This window comes from Martes martes, assembly GCF_963455335.1.
Source record: "Martes martes genome assembly, chromosome: 3".
NCBI lineage: Eukaryota > Metazoa > Chordata > Mammalia > Carnivora > Mustelidae > Martes > Martes martes.
The window spans coordinates 141,826,881-141,846,860 of record NC_137890.1 but is presented as its reverse complement, the minus strand read 5'-3'; the positions used below and the strand labels follow the sequence as shown (position 1 = coordinate 141,846,860).

The window sequence follows — 19,980 nt, the reverse complement described above, 5'->3', positions numbered from 1 at the left end:
GTTTTTAATAATATTTAAAGGGAATGGAAATGGCTCACTCTAGTTATTAAATGAAAAGTAGCATTATATAGGATATGATTTCAATTTACATATATATGTGCACAGAAAGTAAGACTAGAAGGAAATACAATGAAATATTAATAGTGGTTTCCTCTGAGCTAAAAACTAAAGATGATTTTTACAATTTTCAACACTTTTCTCTAATCTCCTACAAAGAACACATATTAATACTATGATGCTAAAGTCATCATATTTTTTTTTTAATTTAAAGACTTTATTTATTTGATAGAGATCACAAGTAGGCAGAGAGGCAGGCAGAGGGAGAGAGAGAGAGAGAGAGGAGGAAGCAGGCTCCCCGCTGAGCAGAGAGCCCAATGCAGGGCTCAATCCCAGGACCCTGGGATCATGAACTGAGCCGAAGGCAGAGGCTTTAACTCACTGACCCACCCAGGCGCCCCAAGTCATCATATTTTGTTAAAATCATGTCTTACTCTGTAGAAGTATTTCATTCACAGGGATTTGTTTTGGGAATCACAGTGATACCTTCAGTCAGCAATTCTGCATAGGCCTTTAAAAGAACACTGATGCTGGAATCTGGTGAACACCCACATGCTCGCTGCCATGTTACCCCACAGCTTACAGCAACTCTATTTTCCAGACCAAAAATTGGAATTTGTGATCTGAAAATAAGCTAGCATATTTGAAAGCAGCGTTGTCCCTGAAAATTCAGGTGCATGAGTATTACACAATGACTCTCACTCAACACTGGAAATTTACCTGATCCTGAAATGGAAACCAAAGGACTCGCTAGCCTGAATATCCTTCCATAATCTAACCTCTCATCTTTAAATCTGTCTTGGAAGAGGGTCAAAACACCCATAGTGACTTTCCCTAACTGTGTAGAGAACAATCAAGAAAATGCTGACTGCCCACTGTGTGCACGACACTGTACTGAACGAGGGTTACCTCTAATTTAACTCAGCAAAATGAGGTTTGTTAATGCATTAATAAGCCCATGTATAGACTGCTGGTGCTAGCAAAATTCTCCATAAGCAAGTTTAATGCTCTAGGAAACCAACAAAAAGAGCCCAAGCAGCCAGTAAGTGCTCCCTTGTAGGTGATAAATGACCTTTCAAGTCCAGCCAAATGCTTTCACCTAAAAGAGCAGGTGAGGAATGCTGCATTTACAATGGGCTTTATCTACATATGGATGATGTACCTTAGTTGCAGTTTCCTTTGCCCAGAGAAGAAATCACTACTACTCCAGGTTAATGAACTAAACACAGTCTAATTTATCCTAATATCATTTCATTTCTTTCTACTTTATGCCATGTTACAGACTGAAGATGATACACACAAAAAAACATTTTAACAGAAATCCCTTATTTGTATAGGGAAAACAAGTCAATTATTTGTAATTTTAAAATAGTTTAAAATAGTTTTTGTTTCTATAACCAACCCTATCAGTGCATATGGTAAAAAAAAAAAAAAAAAAAAAAAAAAAAAAACTAGTATAGGAAGAATTAAAATAGAAAGCATCCATCCCACTTCTCTCCACTCCTCCCCAGTCTCACTTCACAAAGGCACGTTTAACGATTTCTGTTGTTTTTCTCTAGGACATTATCATAGGACATTAATTCTAAAAATACACTGCTGTTCTTAATTAACCAATTTGAAACATTATTGGCTAACTTCTTGATTTATACAAGATTTGTTAGTTCTCATACGTACTCTCCAATCTGGGGAGGAGGATCAGGTTTATTAAGATTGAATTTACATATAGTAACATTCATTCTTATTAGTATACAGTTTTATGGGTTTTGACAACTGAGTTCAATTACCCCTCTTCCCAGATTTTCTCAGGCTCTCTTTTAGACAACTCCTCCTGCCGCTCCAGCCCCTGGCAAGCGATGATACTTTGTGTTCCTGATGTTTGCCTTCTCCAGAATGTTAAAATGAATGCAGCCTTTTGATTCTGGTTTCTTTCATTCACTTCTTAAGGCCTTCATTCATGTTGTTGCATACATCAGTGTTCATTAAATGGACATAAAACAGTTTGTTTATCCATTCACAAGTTAAAAGCCATGTGGGTTTTTTCCCCCCAGTTTTTGCCAATTAGGAATAAGCTTGCAATAAACATTAATATAGAGAGCTTTGCTGGAAATCAGTTTTATTTCTTAGCTAACTGTCTAGAGTGAAATTATTATATTTTATATTAAATATATGTTTAACTTTATATAAAATTGCCAAAGTGTTTTGTCTAAAGTGGCTATCCCACTGAATATTCACCGGTAATGGATGAGAATTCTGGTTACTTAGGATTCCTACCAACACTGGTATTGTCATCTTTGTTTCCTTAAGCTTTTTTTGGTTGTTGTTAGTTTTAGTCATGCAAATAGATATGCAGTGGAAAGTTGCCTGTGGTTTAATAAGGATTTCCTCAATGACTAATGACACTGGGCAGTTTTGGTGTGTTTACTTCCATTCATATATGTTCTTTTTACCTATTCAACTCTTTTGCCCACTTCTTATTGGGTTGTTTTCTTATTATTGAGTTTCGAGAATTCTTTACATACTCTGATTCAAGTGCTTTATTAAATATGTGTCATGCAAACACTACCTTCCAGGCTGTGGCTTGTCTTTTCAATTCTCTTAACAGCATCTTTCAAAAAAATGTTAAGTTTTCAATTTTTATGAAATCCAATTTATCAATATTTTCCTTTATGGATTGTGTTTTTGGTGGTCACATTTAAGAAATATTGCTCAATCCAAGACCAAAAGATTTTCTTCTATGTTTTCTTTTAGAAGTTTTTTTATAGTTTTAGATTTTATTTTCAGGTCTATGATCTAGGTCTATGATTTATTTTAATACTTGCACACAGGCAAAGCATGTTTTGAGGTACTTTTCTTTCTTTTTTTTGAGTATTAATGTCTAATCACTGCATCACCATTTGTCGAAAAGACTATCCTTTCACCATAGCATTGTCTTTGTACCTTAGTTAAAAAAAAAAAAAAAATTGGCAATATATGTACAGCTCTATTTCTGCTATCTCTATTCTATTCCATTAATTAACATGCATCTCCTTTTACCAATAACACAATCTTAATTACTGTAGATTTATAAGACTTCAAATTTAAGTTACTGTAAATATGACAACTTTGATCTTTTTTTTTCAAAATCGATTTGGTTATTCTAGTTCCTTTACCTTTCCACATAAATCTGAAAAACAGCTTGGTGAATTCTGCAAAAATCCCTGCTGGAATTTTAACTGGAACATTCATTGGTATCACAGTAACTCTATAAATTAAATTGGGGGATAACTGCCATATTAACAACACTGTGACTTTGATACTGTGAATATAGTATACTGTTCCATTTATTCAGGTCTTGTCTAAACTCTTTCAAATGTGTTTTAGAGCTTTCAATACATCCTTCCTTTCAATACAGACCTTCCATACATCCTATTAGATTTTTCACCTTCATATTTCATGGGTTTTTAGGTGTTATTGTAAATGGCTCCCTTTTTTCCTAATTTCTATTTTTTTGTTGCTAGTATATATAAAACTACAATTGATTTTGTGTATTAATGTGTATCTTGCAACCTTGAATTTGAACTAGAATTTCAGTTCTAATTCCTTTTTTGGAGATTCTTTGGCAGTTTCTCTATATAAAACCAAATAATCTGTGAATAGAGAAAACTTTAATTATTCTTATCCAATCCATATGCCTTTTATACATTTCTCTTATCTTAATGCATTGGCTAGGACTTTCAATGTAGCACTGATAACAATTGGTAAGAACAGACATCTTTGCCTTGTTTTCACCTGTAGCAAGAAACACCCACTCTTTCATAGGTAAGTATAGTATTAGCTGTAAGTTTTCTGAAGAAGCTCTTTATCATGTTAAAAAAGTTCACTTCCATTCTTAGTTTAGTGAATTTTTATCAAAGATATTGAGTACTGACATCTGGTTTTTATGCATCTATTGATACTATCATTTTTTTTTTCTTCTTTAGTCTGCTGAAATGGTAAATTGGAATATTAGATTTTTGAATGTTGAGCCAGTCCTGCATTCCCCAAAATAAACTCCACTTGATCACGATGTATAATCCTGTAATATCCTGTTTATACTCTTAGATTTGATTTGATAGTATTTTATTAAAGATTTTTGCATCTTCATGAAAATATTAGTCCGTAGTTTTCTTTCACTAAGATGTCTTTTTCTAGTTTTGGTCTCAGGATAATGCTGATCTTATAAAATGAGATGGTAAGTATCCCCTCCAGTTCCATATTCTGAAAGAGTTTGTGTAGACTAAATATTATTTCTTCCTAATTTTTTTAAAGTAATCTATATGCCAATGTGGAACTTGAATTTATGACCCTGAGATTAGGAGACACCTGCTCTACTAGTTGTACCAGCCAGGTACAACTAAATTTTTTTTTTTTAAGATTTTATTTATTTATTTATTTAACAGAGAGGAGAGCGATCACAAGTAGGCAGAGAGGCAGGCAGGGAGAGAGGGGGAGAAAGCAGGCTCCCTGCTGAGCAGAGAGCCCGATGCGGGGCTCAATCCCAGGACCCTGGAATCATGACCTGAGCTGAAGGCAGAGGTTTAACCCACTGAGCCACCCAGGCGCCCCACAACTAAATTTTTTGACAGAATTCACCAGTAAAGCCATCTGGGATTGGATTCTTCTTTAACAGAAATTTTCCATGTTATTTATTACTTCTTAAGGGGCCTTTGGTGGTTTACACTTTTCAAGGAATTTGTTCATTTCCTAAGTTTTCTCACTGTGGGCATAAAGATGTTTTGAAAGGTTTCCTAATTTTTAATTTTTGTATATGTAGTATGTGCAATGACATCCCCTCTTTGACTGTTGACATTGGTATTTCAGGTTGTTCCTCTTTTCCTTGGTAAATCTAGTTAAAGGTGAGTCAATTTTATTGATCTTAAAAAAATATCTTGGTATTCCTTAATGTTTTCCTATTTTCAACTTCACTGATTTCTCTTCTTAACTTTATTATTAAACTCCATATATTTGCTTTGAGTTCATTTGCTATTCCTATAAATTTCATTCTAATTACTGCTTTCGATGTATTCCACAATTTTTGTTATGTTGTAGTTTCATTTTCCTTTCATTAAAAGCAATATATACTTCTACTTTAATCCATGAGTATTTAGACATTTGTTGCTTAATTTTGAAATATCTGGTAATTTTCCAGATAAGCTCCTGTTGATTTCTAGTTTATTTCCAATATGTTCAGAGAAAATACACTGTTTACTTTAAATTTTTTTATATGTATTGGGTTTGTTCTATGACCTACATTATGGTTTATCTTAACATACTACATGTCCTTTAAAATAATGTATATCCTATTGTAGTTGGAATGTTACATAAATGTCAATTAAGTCAAGTTGATTTAAAGTGTTTCTCATATCTTATATATCCTTACTAATTTTTGGCCCACTTATTCTATCAGTTATGGAAGAGCAGTGTCGAAGACTCAAAATATAATATACACTTGTCTGTTTGTCCTTCCAGTTCTATCAATCGCTGTTTCATGCATTTGAAGCTCTATGATTAAGTACCTGAACATTTAAGATTATCAGATCTTCTTGGTGAAGTGAGCCCTTTATCATTATGGAATATCCTCTGCAACATTCTATTTTCTGAAGTCTACTTTGTCTGTTATTAATCTAGTCACTCCAGGTTTCTTATGATCAATAACTTTTTCTCTTAACTTTAGTTTTAGTCTATTTGTGCCTTTATAGTTAAAGTGCCTCTCTTATATTGCAAGTGTGTTTCTTAGAGCCAGCATATAGTTAGAGCTATAATCTCAGTTTTTAAATTAGTATATTTAAATGACTCACATTTAATGTAATTATTGATATGGCTGAATTAAAATCTGCCATTTTACTGGTTCCTTTCTATTTGTTTCACTTCTGTTTGGTATTTGTTTGCTATTTGTTTTTAAAGATTTTATTTATTTATTTGACAGAGAGAGATACAGCGAGAGAGGGAACACAAGCAGGGGAAGTGGGAGAGGGAGAAGCAGGCTCCCCGCTGAGCAGGGAGCCCGATGTGGGGCTCGATCCCAGGACTCTGGGATCATGACCCTAGCCAAAGGCAGACATTTAACAACTGAGCCACCCAGGTGCCCCACACCTTTGTTATTTTATCATGTTTTTGGATTCAAAATTTTTATTTCATTTCATGTATTTTATTATATTCTTATTTATGCATTTATAACTTAATCGTTCAAGGGTTGTTCTTGGTTGTACATTATACATCTTTAATCATAATATAACTTCAAGTAATACTATAATCCTTCACATAAAATATAAAAAACTAAACAATTGTATATTCTCAATTCCTCCTTCCTATCCTTTGTGCTAAGGCTGTCATATATTTTATCTATATCTATGCTATACATTCAAAGAGCACTGTTAGTATTTTTGCTTAAGAAAGTCGAAGATAGGGCACCTGGGTGGCTCAGTGGGTTAAGGCCACTGCCTTCGGCTCAGGTCATGATCCCAGGGTTCTGGGATCAAGCCCCACATCGGGCTCTCTGCTCAGCGGGGAGCCTGCTTCTCCATCCCTCTCTGCTTGCCTCTCTGCCTACTTGTGATCTCTGTCTGTCAAATAAATAAATAAAATCTTAAAAAAAAGAAAAAAGAAAGAAAGAAAGTCAATGATATTTCAGGGTGATTAAAATTAAGGAAAATATATTTTATATTTATCTTCATTTTAGCCATTTCCAGAGATATTTATTTCTCTGTGTGTATTCAAGTCTATGATACTGTACACTTTCTGTCTGAAAACATTCCTTTAATATTTTTTGCTGTACAGGTCAAGAAGTAATGAATTCTCAGTTTTTATGTATTGAAAATGTCATTTCCCCCTTTATTTTAAGATAACTTCAGGGGTGCTTGGGTGGCTCAATAAGTTAAATGTCTGCCTTTACCTTAGGTTATGATCTCAGGGTCTGGAGATTGAGCCCCACATCTGACTCCCTGCTAAGCAGGGAGTCTGCTTCTCCCTCTCCCTCTGCCTCTCCCCCACTTATGCACTCTCTCTCAATAAATAAATAAATAAAATCTTTATAAAAAATAAAAGATAATTTCATGTGGTATGGAACACTTGGTTGTTTTCCACTTCTGCTCTTTCTTTTTTTATTTATTTTTTTTTTAAAGATTTTATTTATTTATTTGACAGACAGATCACAAGTAGGCAGAGAGGCAGGCAGAGAGAGAAGGGAGGAAGCAGGCTCCCTGCTGAGCAGAGCGCCCAATGCGGAGCTCGATCCCAGGACACTGGGATCATGACCTGAGCCGAAGGCAGCGGCTTTAACCCACTGAGCTACCCAGGCGCCCCTCCACTTCTGCTCTTTAAAGTGGTCACCTTACTGTTTTCTTGTTTGCACAGTTTCTGATAAGAAGTCTGCTGTAATTCTTAACTTTATTCCTCTGTAATAGGTCTATTTTATTTGGACTGCCTTCAAGATTTACTCGTTTACTTCTGAATTTTATCAGTTCATATATGATGTGTCTAACAGTGTGGGGTTTGGGAAAAGAGATATTTATCCTGCTTGGGATTCTCTGAGTCTCTATGATTGGTAATTTGATGTCTTTCATTGTATTTGGAAAATGATTTCTCCTGGGGGCGCCTGGGTGGCTCAGTCATTAAGCATCTGCCTTCAGCTCAGGTCATGATCCCAGGGTCCTGGAATTGAGCCTTGCATCAGGCTCCTTGCTCTACAGGAAGCCCACTTCTCCCTCTCCCGCTCCCCCTGCATGTGTTCCCCCTCTTGCTGTGTCTCTGTCTCTGTTAAATAAATAAATAAAAATCTTTTAAAAAGCACCTCTTCTATCCCATTCTGTCCCTTTTCTATATAGAATTCCATTTACACATATGTTATACCACTTTATATTTTCTCACACCTCTTGGATGCTCTGTTTTGGGCCTTTTCACTCTTTTTCTTTTTATCTCCTGACATCTTCCATTTTAGTGTAATCATCTTGTAATACCATAATTACATAATTACAAGGTAATTTCTGTTTGTCTATCTTCAAGTACATGATTTCTTTCTTTGGCTGTGCTGAGTCTACTGATGAGCATATCAAGAGTATTCTTCATCTCATGCTTTCATATTTAGCATTTCCATTTGACATTTTCTAATATTTCCGCTCTGCTAAAATGCCACATATGTTCATGTGTATTTTCCACCTTTTCTACTACAGTTTTTAATCACAATTATTTTAAATTCCTATATGATAGTTCCAATATCTGCATCATACCTAAATCATGAGTACCCTGTCTCTTACGAGCAAGGTATTTCCTTGATTATTTGAATGTCTCATTATGTTTGGTTGATGTCAATATAATTACAAAACTGTTAAATGTAATCATAGAGTTATAAAGGTCTTTACACTGAAGGTGTAAAGGAGGTGTCATGGGATAAAAAGGGAAGTGAAGTTGGCAAAATGAAGCATTAAGTGTAAAGAGTGATGTATGATATAGTACAATATTGACTCAAAAGGAACATTAAATTAAGAAAAAATACATGTTAGCTTAGAAAAAATACTAAAAAAAATAATTAAAAGAGGGGCGCCTGGGTGGCTCAGTGGGTTAAAGCCTCTGCCTTCGGCTCGGATCATGATCCCAGGGTCCTGGGATTGAGCCCCGCATCGGGCTCTCTGCTCAGCAGGGAGCCTGCTCCCTCCTGCCTCTCTGTCTTCTTGTGATCTCTATCTGTCAAATAAATAAACAAAATCTTTAAAAAATAAATAAATAATTAATTAAAAGAGAGTGTTAAGAAATCAATAAAGGAAATGAAATGGAATACTCAAAAAAAGTGACTAGCCCCCCAAAAAAGGCAAAAAAAGGAGACACAGAAATAATAAAAAGAGAGACAAATAGCAACAGGGTAGGCATGAATCCATACCAATAATTATACTAAATGTTAATGATCTAACCACTTGAATTAAAGGCAGATATTGTAATATAGTTAAAGGATAAAAATCAAGAACCAACTATATGCCATGTACAAAAGTTGCACATCCAAGATAAAGACACAGATGGGGTGTAAGTAAAAGTATGGGGAAAAATAAACATGCAAATATGAAGCATAAAAATGTTGGCATATTATATATAATTTTGCACAGAGCAGATATGAAGACAAAAGTATTAGTGAGATGAAGTGGGATATTTAATAATAATTGGTCATTACATCAGGAAGACATGACAACTGTAAATGTGTGTGTACCTAATAAGAGAGTTTCAAAATATATGAAATAAAAACTGACAGAACTAAAGGGAGAGAAAGCTAAATCCACAAGTATAGTTGGAGATTTTCAATACTCCTCTCAGTAAAAATATAGATGATGTGAACAATATTATCATCAAACTTTACCTAATTGGCATTTACAAAGCAATCCACTCAACAGTTAAAACTAATCTATGCTGGATAAAATACAAACTCAGGAAAGACTGGGTGGAAACAGGAGGAAACTTATTGTGATGGTGTTTATTATTAACATCTTGAAAAGTTTAAGGGAATGAAATTCTCAAAACACCATGAATGCACACATAAGCTTTGTGAATGTTATTATATGTAATATATGTAAATGTTTCATGAAAAGAGAAAAATGCTAGCAAATATTGTACTTGTATAAACACATAATGAAGTATTTAGAGGGTAGTGTAATGATATTTGTAACTTATTTAGAAATACATAAAAATAATATGTATTTGATGAATAAAGGAATAGATAAACAGATATATATGTGATAAAGCAAGCATAATGGTATGATCTAGTTGACAGATATATGGATCGGTGAACTAAATTTCTTTCAATTCTAGTTAATAAAAAGTTTCTTTTTCATTACTATTATTAGTTTCAGGGATGGGATTTAGTGATTCATCAGTTGCATATAATACCCAGGACTCACTACATCAAGTACACTCCTTAGCCCATTACTCAGTTACCCCAGTCCCCCAACCACCTCCCCTCCAGCAACCCTGTTTGTTTCCTATAGTTCAGAGTCTCTTATGGTTTGCCTTCCTCTCTATTTTCATCTTATTTTATTTTTTCTTCTCTTTCCCTATGTTCATCTGATTTGTTTCTTAAATTCCACATATGAGTGAAATCATATGGTATTTGTCTTTCTCTGACTGATGTGGTTTGCTTAGCATAATACCCTCTAGTTCCAACCACATCATTACAAAGGCAAGATTTCATTATTTTTGATGGCTGAGTGATATTCCATTGTTAATATATACCACACCTTCTTTATACATTCATCTGTTGATATAGACAGCTGTTGATATAGACATCTGGGCTCTTTCCATTGTTTGGCTATTGTGGACATTGCTGCTATAAACATTGGTGTGTGGTTGCCCTTTCAAATCACTATGTTTGTATCCTTTGGATAAATACCTAGTAGTGCAATTGCTGGCTCATAGGATAGTTCTATTTTTACCCTTTGAGGAAACTCCATACTGTTTTCCAGAGTGACTGTACCAGTTTTCATTCTCACCAGCAGTGTAAGATGGTTCCCCTTTCTCCACATCCTTGCCAACATCTACTGTTTCTTGAGTTAATTTTAGCCATTCTGACTGGTGTGAGATAGTCAATTGATGAGAAATTTAACTAAATGTTGAGGAAAAGGAAAAGGAAATAAATCTTTTCCAGAAAATAAAAATGCATTAGTATTCATTGTCAGAAGAAATGTTCTTCAAGTTAAAGGAAAAAGACACCAGATGTAAATTCCCATCTACACAGAATAATGGAGAGCAATGAACAGGAATAGAATAGAATAGAATAGAATAGAATAGAAACAGAAAAATAGGTGGGTAAATGCAAAATCCTACATTCATTCTTTAATTCATATAAAGGTAACTAAGTATTTAAGCCAAAATAAGAACTATTTTTTTCAAGGTCTATAAAATATTTAGAAGTAAAACATGTGAGATTAATTACACAAGGGAAAGAAAAAAATGAAAGAATATGATAATAAGGTTCCTAGATTAACCTATGATAATTTAAAGATGGATATTATAAAACTTGGAACAATCACTAAAAATAAGACAAAGAGATGTAGCTTATAAACCAACAGTGGAAATAATATAGAATAGTAACATTTTGTCAATTAAACCAAACAAAGGCAAAAAATAGAAAGAAATAAAGGGAGAGACATAAAAACAATAAGGTGACAGATTTAAACACAACCATATTGATAAATACATTAAATGTGTATGGTCTAAATTCTCCAGTTAAAAGACAGGTATGTAAGCCTGAATAAAAAAGCAAGACCTTTCCATATGCTCTCCACTAGAAGCCCAATTTAAATATATATTTTTGTGTGTTTGTGTGTGTGTGTGTGTGTGGGTGTGTACACACACACATAAGTATATATATATATGTATACATACATAGACACAATAAAAGTTTAGAATAAGAGAAATCTATGATATGCAGGCAATCAGCAAAAGAAAGCAGGAGTAGCTATATAAAAAGAGATACAAAAATATTAACCATGAAAAAGCTGGGATGGCTATATTAATATTAACAGAGTAAACTTTAAAGCAAAGATTACAAGTGATAAAGAGAGACATGGCATAAGAATAAATTACACCAGGGGTAAAGTAGGAGATTTCCTAACGATAAACATGCATTAAGAGAACATAACAATTTTAAGGTATACGTACCTACTAACAAAATTTTCAAACACATAAAGCAAAAATCAGAAAAACTAAAAAGAGGAGCAGACAAATTAACATGTATGTGGGAGATATCAATAATCCTCTTTTGGTAATTGAAAAACAAGCAGGTAGAAAATCAATAAAGATATAGAAGTCTTGAATAACACTGAGAAACAACTTGACCAAATAGCATCTATAGAACACTCCACCTAACAACAGCAGAATATACGTTATTTTAAAGAACACGTAATACATTTACCAGGTCAGACACATGTTAGGCTCTAAAACAAATCAATAAATTCAGAAACATTAAAATTATACAGATTATGTTCTTTCACTCCCAGTGTATTTAAATCAGAAGTCAATAACAAAAAACAACCTGAAAATTCCCAAAGTATTTGGAAATTAAACAAAAGACATCTAAGAAACTCACAAGTCCCAGAGGATCATAAAGAAAACTAAAAAATATCCTGAACTCACTGAAAGCTAAAATACAACATAGCACAATTTATGGATGAGCTGAAACAGTTGCCAAGGAGGAAAGGTGAAACTTTAAATGCCTATATTAGAAAAGAAGAAAGGTCTTAAATGAACGATTTAAGAAAAGGTCATCAAACTATGGCCCATTGGCTGTCCCATTTGTAAATAAAGCAACACCTATTTGTTTATGCATTATCTATGGTTGATTTTACATGAAAATGGCTGAATCAAGTAATTGTAACACAGCCTGTTTGGCCCACAAGCCTAAAATATGTATTATCTGATCCTTTAAGAAGTTTGCCTGCTATTGATCTAAAGTACCAACTTAAGAAGCTAGAATAAAAAAGAATAAATTAAACTCAAAGTCAGTAGAGGAAGGAAATATGAAGTTAAGAGTAGAAAACAACTAAAGAAAAAAAAAACTGAAAATCAATAAAGCCAAAGTTATTTGTTTGAAAGAATTCAATAAAATTGATAAACTCCCACCAATCAAGGAAAAAAGAAAGAAAATTCAAATTCCCAATGTCAGAAATATAAGAGGAGACAGCACTATAAACCCTATAGATATTAAAAGCATAATAAAGGAATTTAGGAAAAACTTTATGATAATGATGATATCTAAAGCAGAGTTCAGTAAAAGCAATTCTAAAAGAGCATCTTCACCTTGATTTGACACAATAAATCTCATTCTTTAAAGTCCATTTGTCTTAATGAAATCAATTTCCCCCTCTCTAGCTGTATGTTAACTATATTAAAAAGTAATACCTTTTAATATAGTTAATATACAGCTAGAGAACAGCTGTAGGGAAAAAATTAAAAAATAAAGAGAGGTTCATTTAATTACACATTTATTATCCTGTAAGAAATGTTCTACTAGGGGCGCCTGGGTGGCTCAGTCTAAGTGTCTGCCTTCAGCTCAGGTTATGATCCCAGGGTCTTGGGATCCAGCCCCGCATCTGGCTTCCTGCTTAGCGGAAGCCTGCTTCTCCCTCTCCCACTCCCCCTGCTTGTATTCCCTCTCTCCCTGTGTCTCTCTCACTCAAATAAATAAATAAATAAATAATCTTAAAAAAAAAAAAAGAAAAGAAAGAAAGAAACATTCTGCTAATCATATATTTATTCTTTATTTAGTGTTTCAAATTTACAATGTATTATCTATTTCCTAGAAATATACACTACAGGTAATAGGTGGAATTTGAGTGAGAACAAAGTCTCACTTTGATTATTAGAGCAGGCAAATATTCACAGAGCAGATTTTTATACTCTTGAAGAGCAATAATGGGGATGGAGAAAAGAAATAAACACACTTTTAGGGGAGCAGTCCAGAAAAATGTCATCAGATAAAATTATGAGATGTGATGCATTAATACTCTTCAATATATTTTGGCTCTGTTTTAAAACAATCTGGTTCCTTAAAGCTGTGTTAATCTGGATTACCACCCTCTGAGTTAACATCTCTTGGATAAGCATGCATTTTTGAAACTAAACATTTTGCATTAAAATACTCATTGTTTGGACCATAATGGGTTAGATTTATTTCTCATTTTGTTTTTGACCAAGTCAATCATGGCGTTAAACAAAATATTTAAAAAGAACTCAATCCACATACAGAGGTATGGTGCTTTTCTCAATCATTGTACCTTATCATGAGATAAGGATGATAAAACAAATTAGAAGAAAATATACGTGTCTCGCTTCCAAAACTAAAGTATCCTAATCATTTTCTTGGTGTGAAAAGTTTAATGAAAAAGTAGATAGATCTAATTTGGGATCCTTAAGTCACTGGCAAATTTAAATTGTTTAAAAAAATAATAAGCCAAGCTCTTGAGTCATACTGAATGATTCACCCATGAATTCTTGAGGGGATTAATTTAAAACAGTTCCAAAGAAACATAAGTATATTCACATACTCTAAAACACAGCAGAGAACAACAGAAAAGGGAAATTACTCTGGAGGACAAAAAGCAAAAAAATGAGGACAGAGTAGAACCTTATGATTCTCGTTGGCCAATCAGAGCAAGTGAATGCAAGAGCCATGTGGTAAAGCAAAGAGCAACCCCTCCCAATTAGGAGTGCTGGCTTCTATGGAAATGAAGTCTCCTCATGCCTGCTTCACACTCCTACTCACCTCCTCCCTCCCTTTTACTTTTTACTGGATTCCTAAATGTAAGGAGTAGTGGTTTTACTGTCCCCATTCCAGGGAACCAAGAGGCCCATGTGCTTTAGGGATGCGGCTTCCAAAGAATGTGAAAGGCACCAGGTTCATGACCACAGTCCCGTTTTCTACAGAGGTAACAAATGTGGGGAGGGCAGGACCTGCTTCCTGGTAGAAGAGAACCAGCCATCTCTCTCCTGCCTGAGCAGTAGCCCCTGACATTATCGCCTGAAACTTGTCAGCTACCGTGAAGGCTGGGGACTAATGAGGTAATGGAAGAGGTCCCCACTCCGCCATCCTGCTTCATTGGCAGGCATCACACAGCCTTTCGATCAGTGTCAGGATCCAGGATTCTGAGGTACCACAGCCTCCTCCCCTTTATCCTTAGGCTATTTAACTGTTACAAAGTTTGAAAAGAGGAGTAGGTTTGAGTTCTGCCATGCAATTAGGGGACAAAGTACCAGCTACCCAAAAAAACAGTTACTTTGCTTTATTTTGCCTCTCTTTTCTGGATATCACCCTGAATGACCCCTCTTAGACTGGAGAGGCACAGTTGCGACAGGATGGTAGTGGGTATTCCTATTTCTCCTAGGAAAAGGGGAAAATCTGTATCACTTACAAATATATCCCTTTATTATCCCAGTTTCGTAAACAATCTAAGGATAAAACTTGAGATCTGAGAATTGGCTACGAAAATTTAAAACAGAGACAGCCAAAACAATGAAAAACCCAGAGGTGGCCTCACAGATATGTGATAAGGAACAATATAGAGGATGCTCTTGGTGCTTAGAATTTTCCCTCTTTTTCCCCGTTTAGTTCTGTTTTCCATTTATATTTAGAAATTAACTCTCTCATTTTATTAAAATAAACCCTTTATATACATGTGAACATATCCGTTTAAGTTTGTTAATGGTCCATGCATAGAGTTGTTCATTTAAAGGCCACCGTCCTCTACAAATCTCAAAATGAAGCCCATACTAATCATTTGGTAGCTGGCCATGACTTAGCTAAGAGCAAGAATTAAAAAGTCCATAGTTGAAATTAATGTACCCCTGCCCGTTCCCCAAAGGATGAGCAGTCACTCTCGTAGACACCTGCTCTTAAATCTCAATCTGCCACCGATGAACAGGTCCTATGAGGGTACCCCCTCCTGGCTCTGACTCTGTCCATTCTCCACTCCCCTCAACCGTCTCTTATTTACAATAAGAGATACAAGTACTGCCAAGAAAAATACAATGAACTGCATCTTGGCTACTGCCTGGAAGCAGTTCTCCTAAAAGAGAAACCTAGGAATGCTTATTCAAAAGGCAAATACTCTAAAAATGCATTTGAAAATAGCAATCACATTCAGAAAATGGTTGGGCAAAACCACCTGCTTTCACCGACCAGGGAGTCTAGAGAGCTCTAACTTTCTCACCACCTTTTCAGGTCAAGAACCCATGTAGGGTTAGGAGAAGCTGTCTCTCCGTTCACCCGAAACAGTAGAGCCACGCAACGCATGCCCGGAAGTGCTGGAGGTGACCATTCCGAGACACATACAGGGACGGTGGCAGAGCTAGAATACAAGTGGTAAGAGAAAGGACTAGAAAAGAGGTCTGTGCTTCTCTTTCTAACCTAAGATCCGGGCATACCGGAAACAAGAGCAGTTTAGCTCACCGCAATTATCTTTCATGTAGGACTGCCCGGTAAAAGTACAGAACACCCAGTTAAATCGGAATCAAACACCAATTATTTTGACTCTCAATTTTTTAGCGTTAGTCTAGACTTGTGCCCGGAACTCCAGGCCCCAACCAACCAACTGCCTACCTGGTATCTCCACTTTGGTGTGTACTAGGCATTTTAAGCTCTCCACACCGAAACTTACAGCTCTGGGCCACCATCCCCACCCCAAACTGGGGCCAGATCTGCTCCTCCTGCGGTTGTCAGCCTGACCCCACATCGCGGTACTTCTCCTCCACTGCTCGAATCAAAAATTTGGAATCATCCCCATTCCTCTCTTACACTTACATTTATTTGAGGAACTCTACTCGATACTTCTGTAAACTTGAGGCTAGATAACAAGTTGAGGTACTACACAGTTAATGAAGAAATATGCCGCCAAGGACTTCTGCACAGTTTCTCCTGGGCCAGAGAAGTCTCTTCCTTAGAACCATCTGTGTCTTGTCACATGTGTGTCAACCAACCAATAAATGACCCTGCTTAAAGAAGGGAAAAGGTGGCAAAGTCTTCTGCATTTGTACTCTCAACCAGTCCAAGACTTTCACTTTTACTTCCAGCATACCTTAAAATGGACAGTGGAAACATCTCCCTATCTGAAACCCCTACCCTGTTTATTAAATGAAAAGTTATCTTCTCACTCTTGGAGCAACTGCATCTAGCTTTCCAGTCTCTTTATTTTATTAGTTTTTAAAAGATTTTATTTATTTATTTGAGAGAGATCACAAGCAGGGAGAACTGCAGAGGGAGAGGGAGAAGCAGGCTATCCACTCAGCAGCGAGCCCAGCCCTGGGCAGGGGAGGGGAGAGGGGGGCCTGAATCCCAGGGTCCTGGAATTACAACCTGAGCTGAAGGCAGACACTTAACTGACTAACCCAACTAGGTAGCCCCTGAACTTTTACTTACTTACTTATTTATTTATTGTAGCTTTCCAGACTCTTAATAATCCATTCCCAACCAGAAGACCAAGGAGTTTCATAAAATTAGTAGAGAATGCACAATGTGTAAATCCATATAATATCCCAATCACAGGTTCAAACTCTAGAACTCTAGGATATTTTGTGCCAACTTTTTGTTTAGTATACCTGATAAATGTGAGATCATCTCAGGTCTTTCTTACCAAATAACAAGGAACCCAGATACTAGATAATTAGTGTAACTCAGAGCAGCCTAATTTTTTAGCCAGCCCAGCCCAATAAATATTTTCTCATTTTCTCAATGGTTACCCTCTGAGAGTCTCAACAAGGAGCAATGGTTTCTACGCTACTGCTAATGCAAGGCATGCTTTAGGTGACAGAGATGCTGGGGAATAACAGCCAAGCAGAAAGAGTTTATTGGTTTATCGATATCTTCAGGTATTTAAAGTCGTAGGCCTGGTGCTCAGCGGAGTCAGATTGGAAGGTGGTGCTTTCTGCCACCCAGCCATGTTATAGTGTCAGCAACGACTTCTACATTTTCAAAATTGACCATTATGATGAACTATGTAATTTATAAAAGTAACTAGATAAAAAAATGATACAGATAACCACATGAGAAAAACAATTTAAAAGATGAAGTTTAATAAAAACTACTTTGACCACCTCTGCCAAATAATCAAAGATAGGTATAAAAGTAAAATTCAAGAAAGTAGACAGCAATAGACATTGTTTCTGCGGGACACAAAGAGAGATTAAATTCTTACAAGAGATTTGAAAATGATTGCATTTGACATAGAAAAGTTTATTGTAAAAGTTTAATTTTGGTAAGTACTTCTTTACTATACTGACACATTATCTCCATATCGGTCATTTTTCTTGGCCTTCATATTTTGAGGGAAAAATAAAATTTGAATGGATGGTCTGTTTTTTTTTATTTTTCATACATTTCAATGTCAAAAGTTTCCATGCCTTTTAAAGAACATAGCCTTGCATGTTTATCAATACTGCTATGCCCAGGGTCTCTAAAATTTTCTGAAGATTCTGACATATAACAAAATACATGTTAGATAAAAAAATAATTGAGTATATTTTTTAAATGTCTGTGGCAAATTTATTAGCTCCCTAAAATAAAAAGTGTTGTACAATCTGTGGAGGTAATTTTACAGATGCCTCATCAAAACTGTGATACCTAGAAGGCTATTTAATTCTTCTTCTTCTTTTTTTAATTCTGTTAAATTCATCAAGAGTACTTTGAGTGTTCCAAGTTAGTGGAGTTTCTGCTCATTTCTCATAAAGACTTTCCCATTGTCAGTTTTCTTCCCACTGATGAATTTACTAACTGAAAGCAAATATTTCACTTTATCCCATCATTCTCTGGACAGTCTCTGAGTAATAGCTTTCCTAAAAGCCTGTGCTTTCCCAAAGATAACTAAAATGCCTTAATCCTCATATTGTATTAATCACTTCCAATAATCAATTTTCATTTGAATATTGTATTAAGTGATTCTCTCAGGCCATCTGAAACATGAAATCTGCACTTGACAGAAATCATACTATTCAAAACATTCCCCTGCACATGTCACTAAAAGGAAAACTACCCACCCTGGAGTATAGCTATTAATGTCAAACAGATTGTCATCTGGGAAAACAAAAATGCATAAAAATCAGCTTCGGACAAAGTACAGCTCTATGGAAAAACACCAGGTTTTTGTGTGCAAATGTCTTAAATGTCTGATTGAAATGTTTAAAGAACGAGTTAGCAAGGAATCTGCCGCTGTTCTCCATAGCCTAAGATAATGTTATAACGAAAACAGTTTTAGAGCTAAAGGGTTTTTCATCATAGCACACTATGATTTTACCGAAGATGCATTTGCCCCAGTTTCTAGTAAACGTTATAAGAAATGTTTGGTTTCCAGCTTGGGCCGAGGGCTCTATTTAGCCTATCAAGGCACAGACCTGTTAAAAACGCTGGGGCGCTTGCCAGAATTTTTTCTCCTGCAACTCTTGGTAAAGATCGTACCTCGAAAGCAACGTGCGTTGCAAACCACGCAGATCTAAGCTCCCTCTCCCGCCTACAGAGCTTGGCACCAGCGGCTTCTGAGAGATCCCTTGCCTCCTAAAACTCAGACCGAATCGCCACCACCATTCCCCACCCTTCCACCACCACCACGCCACAATCTTTGCTCAGCTCTCCCGAGCCCAGTACAGAGCGTGCCCGAAGCCCCTGCAGAGTGAACTCCTGGTGCCACTCAACTCCCCAGCCCAGCGCACACCCTCCGCTGCAAACTGCCCCCAAATTTGTCACCCACCTCACCCCTACTACCCCCACGTCCCTGTCGCTTTTTCGCTCCTCCTGGTGGCTTCGTCTCCAACACACCTGTCTAATCCTATGGCTACCAGACGTCAGGTGCCCACGCTGCGCCCTATCCCGCGCCCTCTCGATCCAACTGGCGCTTCCCACTCCGCCCAGTGGAAAGTCAGTGTACTCGCAGCACCTTCTACCCCACCCGCGTGCCCACCCGCAGACCTCCCCCGACTCCCACCCTCGCTTGCGCTGGAGAAGGAGCGCCCGTCGTACCTGTCGAGAGCGCGGCGGCGGTGGCGAGCAACAGGAAAGCCTGGCGAAGCGTCGCGCACTGCGCTCGGGTCATGGCCACCAGGCGGCCGCGCCGGGGCTGCGAGGTCCCAGAGCGGAGCTAGGCGGTCCGAGCAGCCCGGGCCGCTTTGAAGTTCCCGGGGCGCCGGCGGGATGGAAGCACAGCCCCGTCACCTTTTTGAAGAGCGCGGTTGGCTCTAATCCATGCGGGCGCCCCCTTCTTGTGCCTCCCCCATCCCTTGCCCCCCGCGGCTGGCGGTGCGCGGCGCTCCTGCCACCGGCCTCGGCAGCCCGCTGAAAGGTGGGGGGGGGGGGGGGGACAGAGCCCGCCCCCGCCGCGCCTCCGCCCCCTGCGCCCTCTCCCAGCCTCCCGGGGCCTGGCGTCGCCGGCCAGGCGGGCAAAGGGAGCC

The 19,980-nt window shown here is 37.0% G+C and overlaps 1 protein-coding gene across 3 annotated transcripts in view; it reads right to left on the bottom strand.

Annotated features, from left to right (window-relative positions):
• The window catches only part of ACVR1C (activin A receptor type 1C), a gene marked incomplete at both ends in the record, with an annotated part of 71,955 nt that extends 52,330 nt beyond the window's left edge, over window positions 1–19,625 (bottom strand). For all 3 annotated transcript variants that reach the window (XM_080798996.1, XM_080798997.1, XM_080798998.1), the window contains one exon: window positions 19,553–19,625. In XM_080798996.1, coding sequence (XP_080655122.1) covers window positions 19,553–19,625 — 73 coding nt within the window. The remainder of the gene's footprint in view (window positions 1–19,552) is intronic.
• Between the last annotated feature and the right edge of the window lie 355 nt (window positions 19,626–19,980).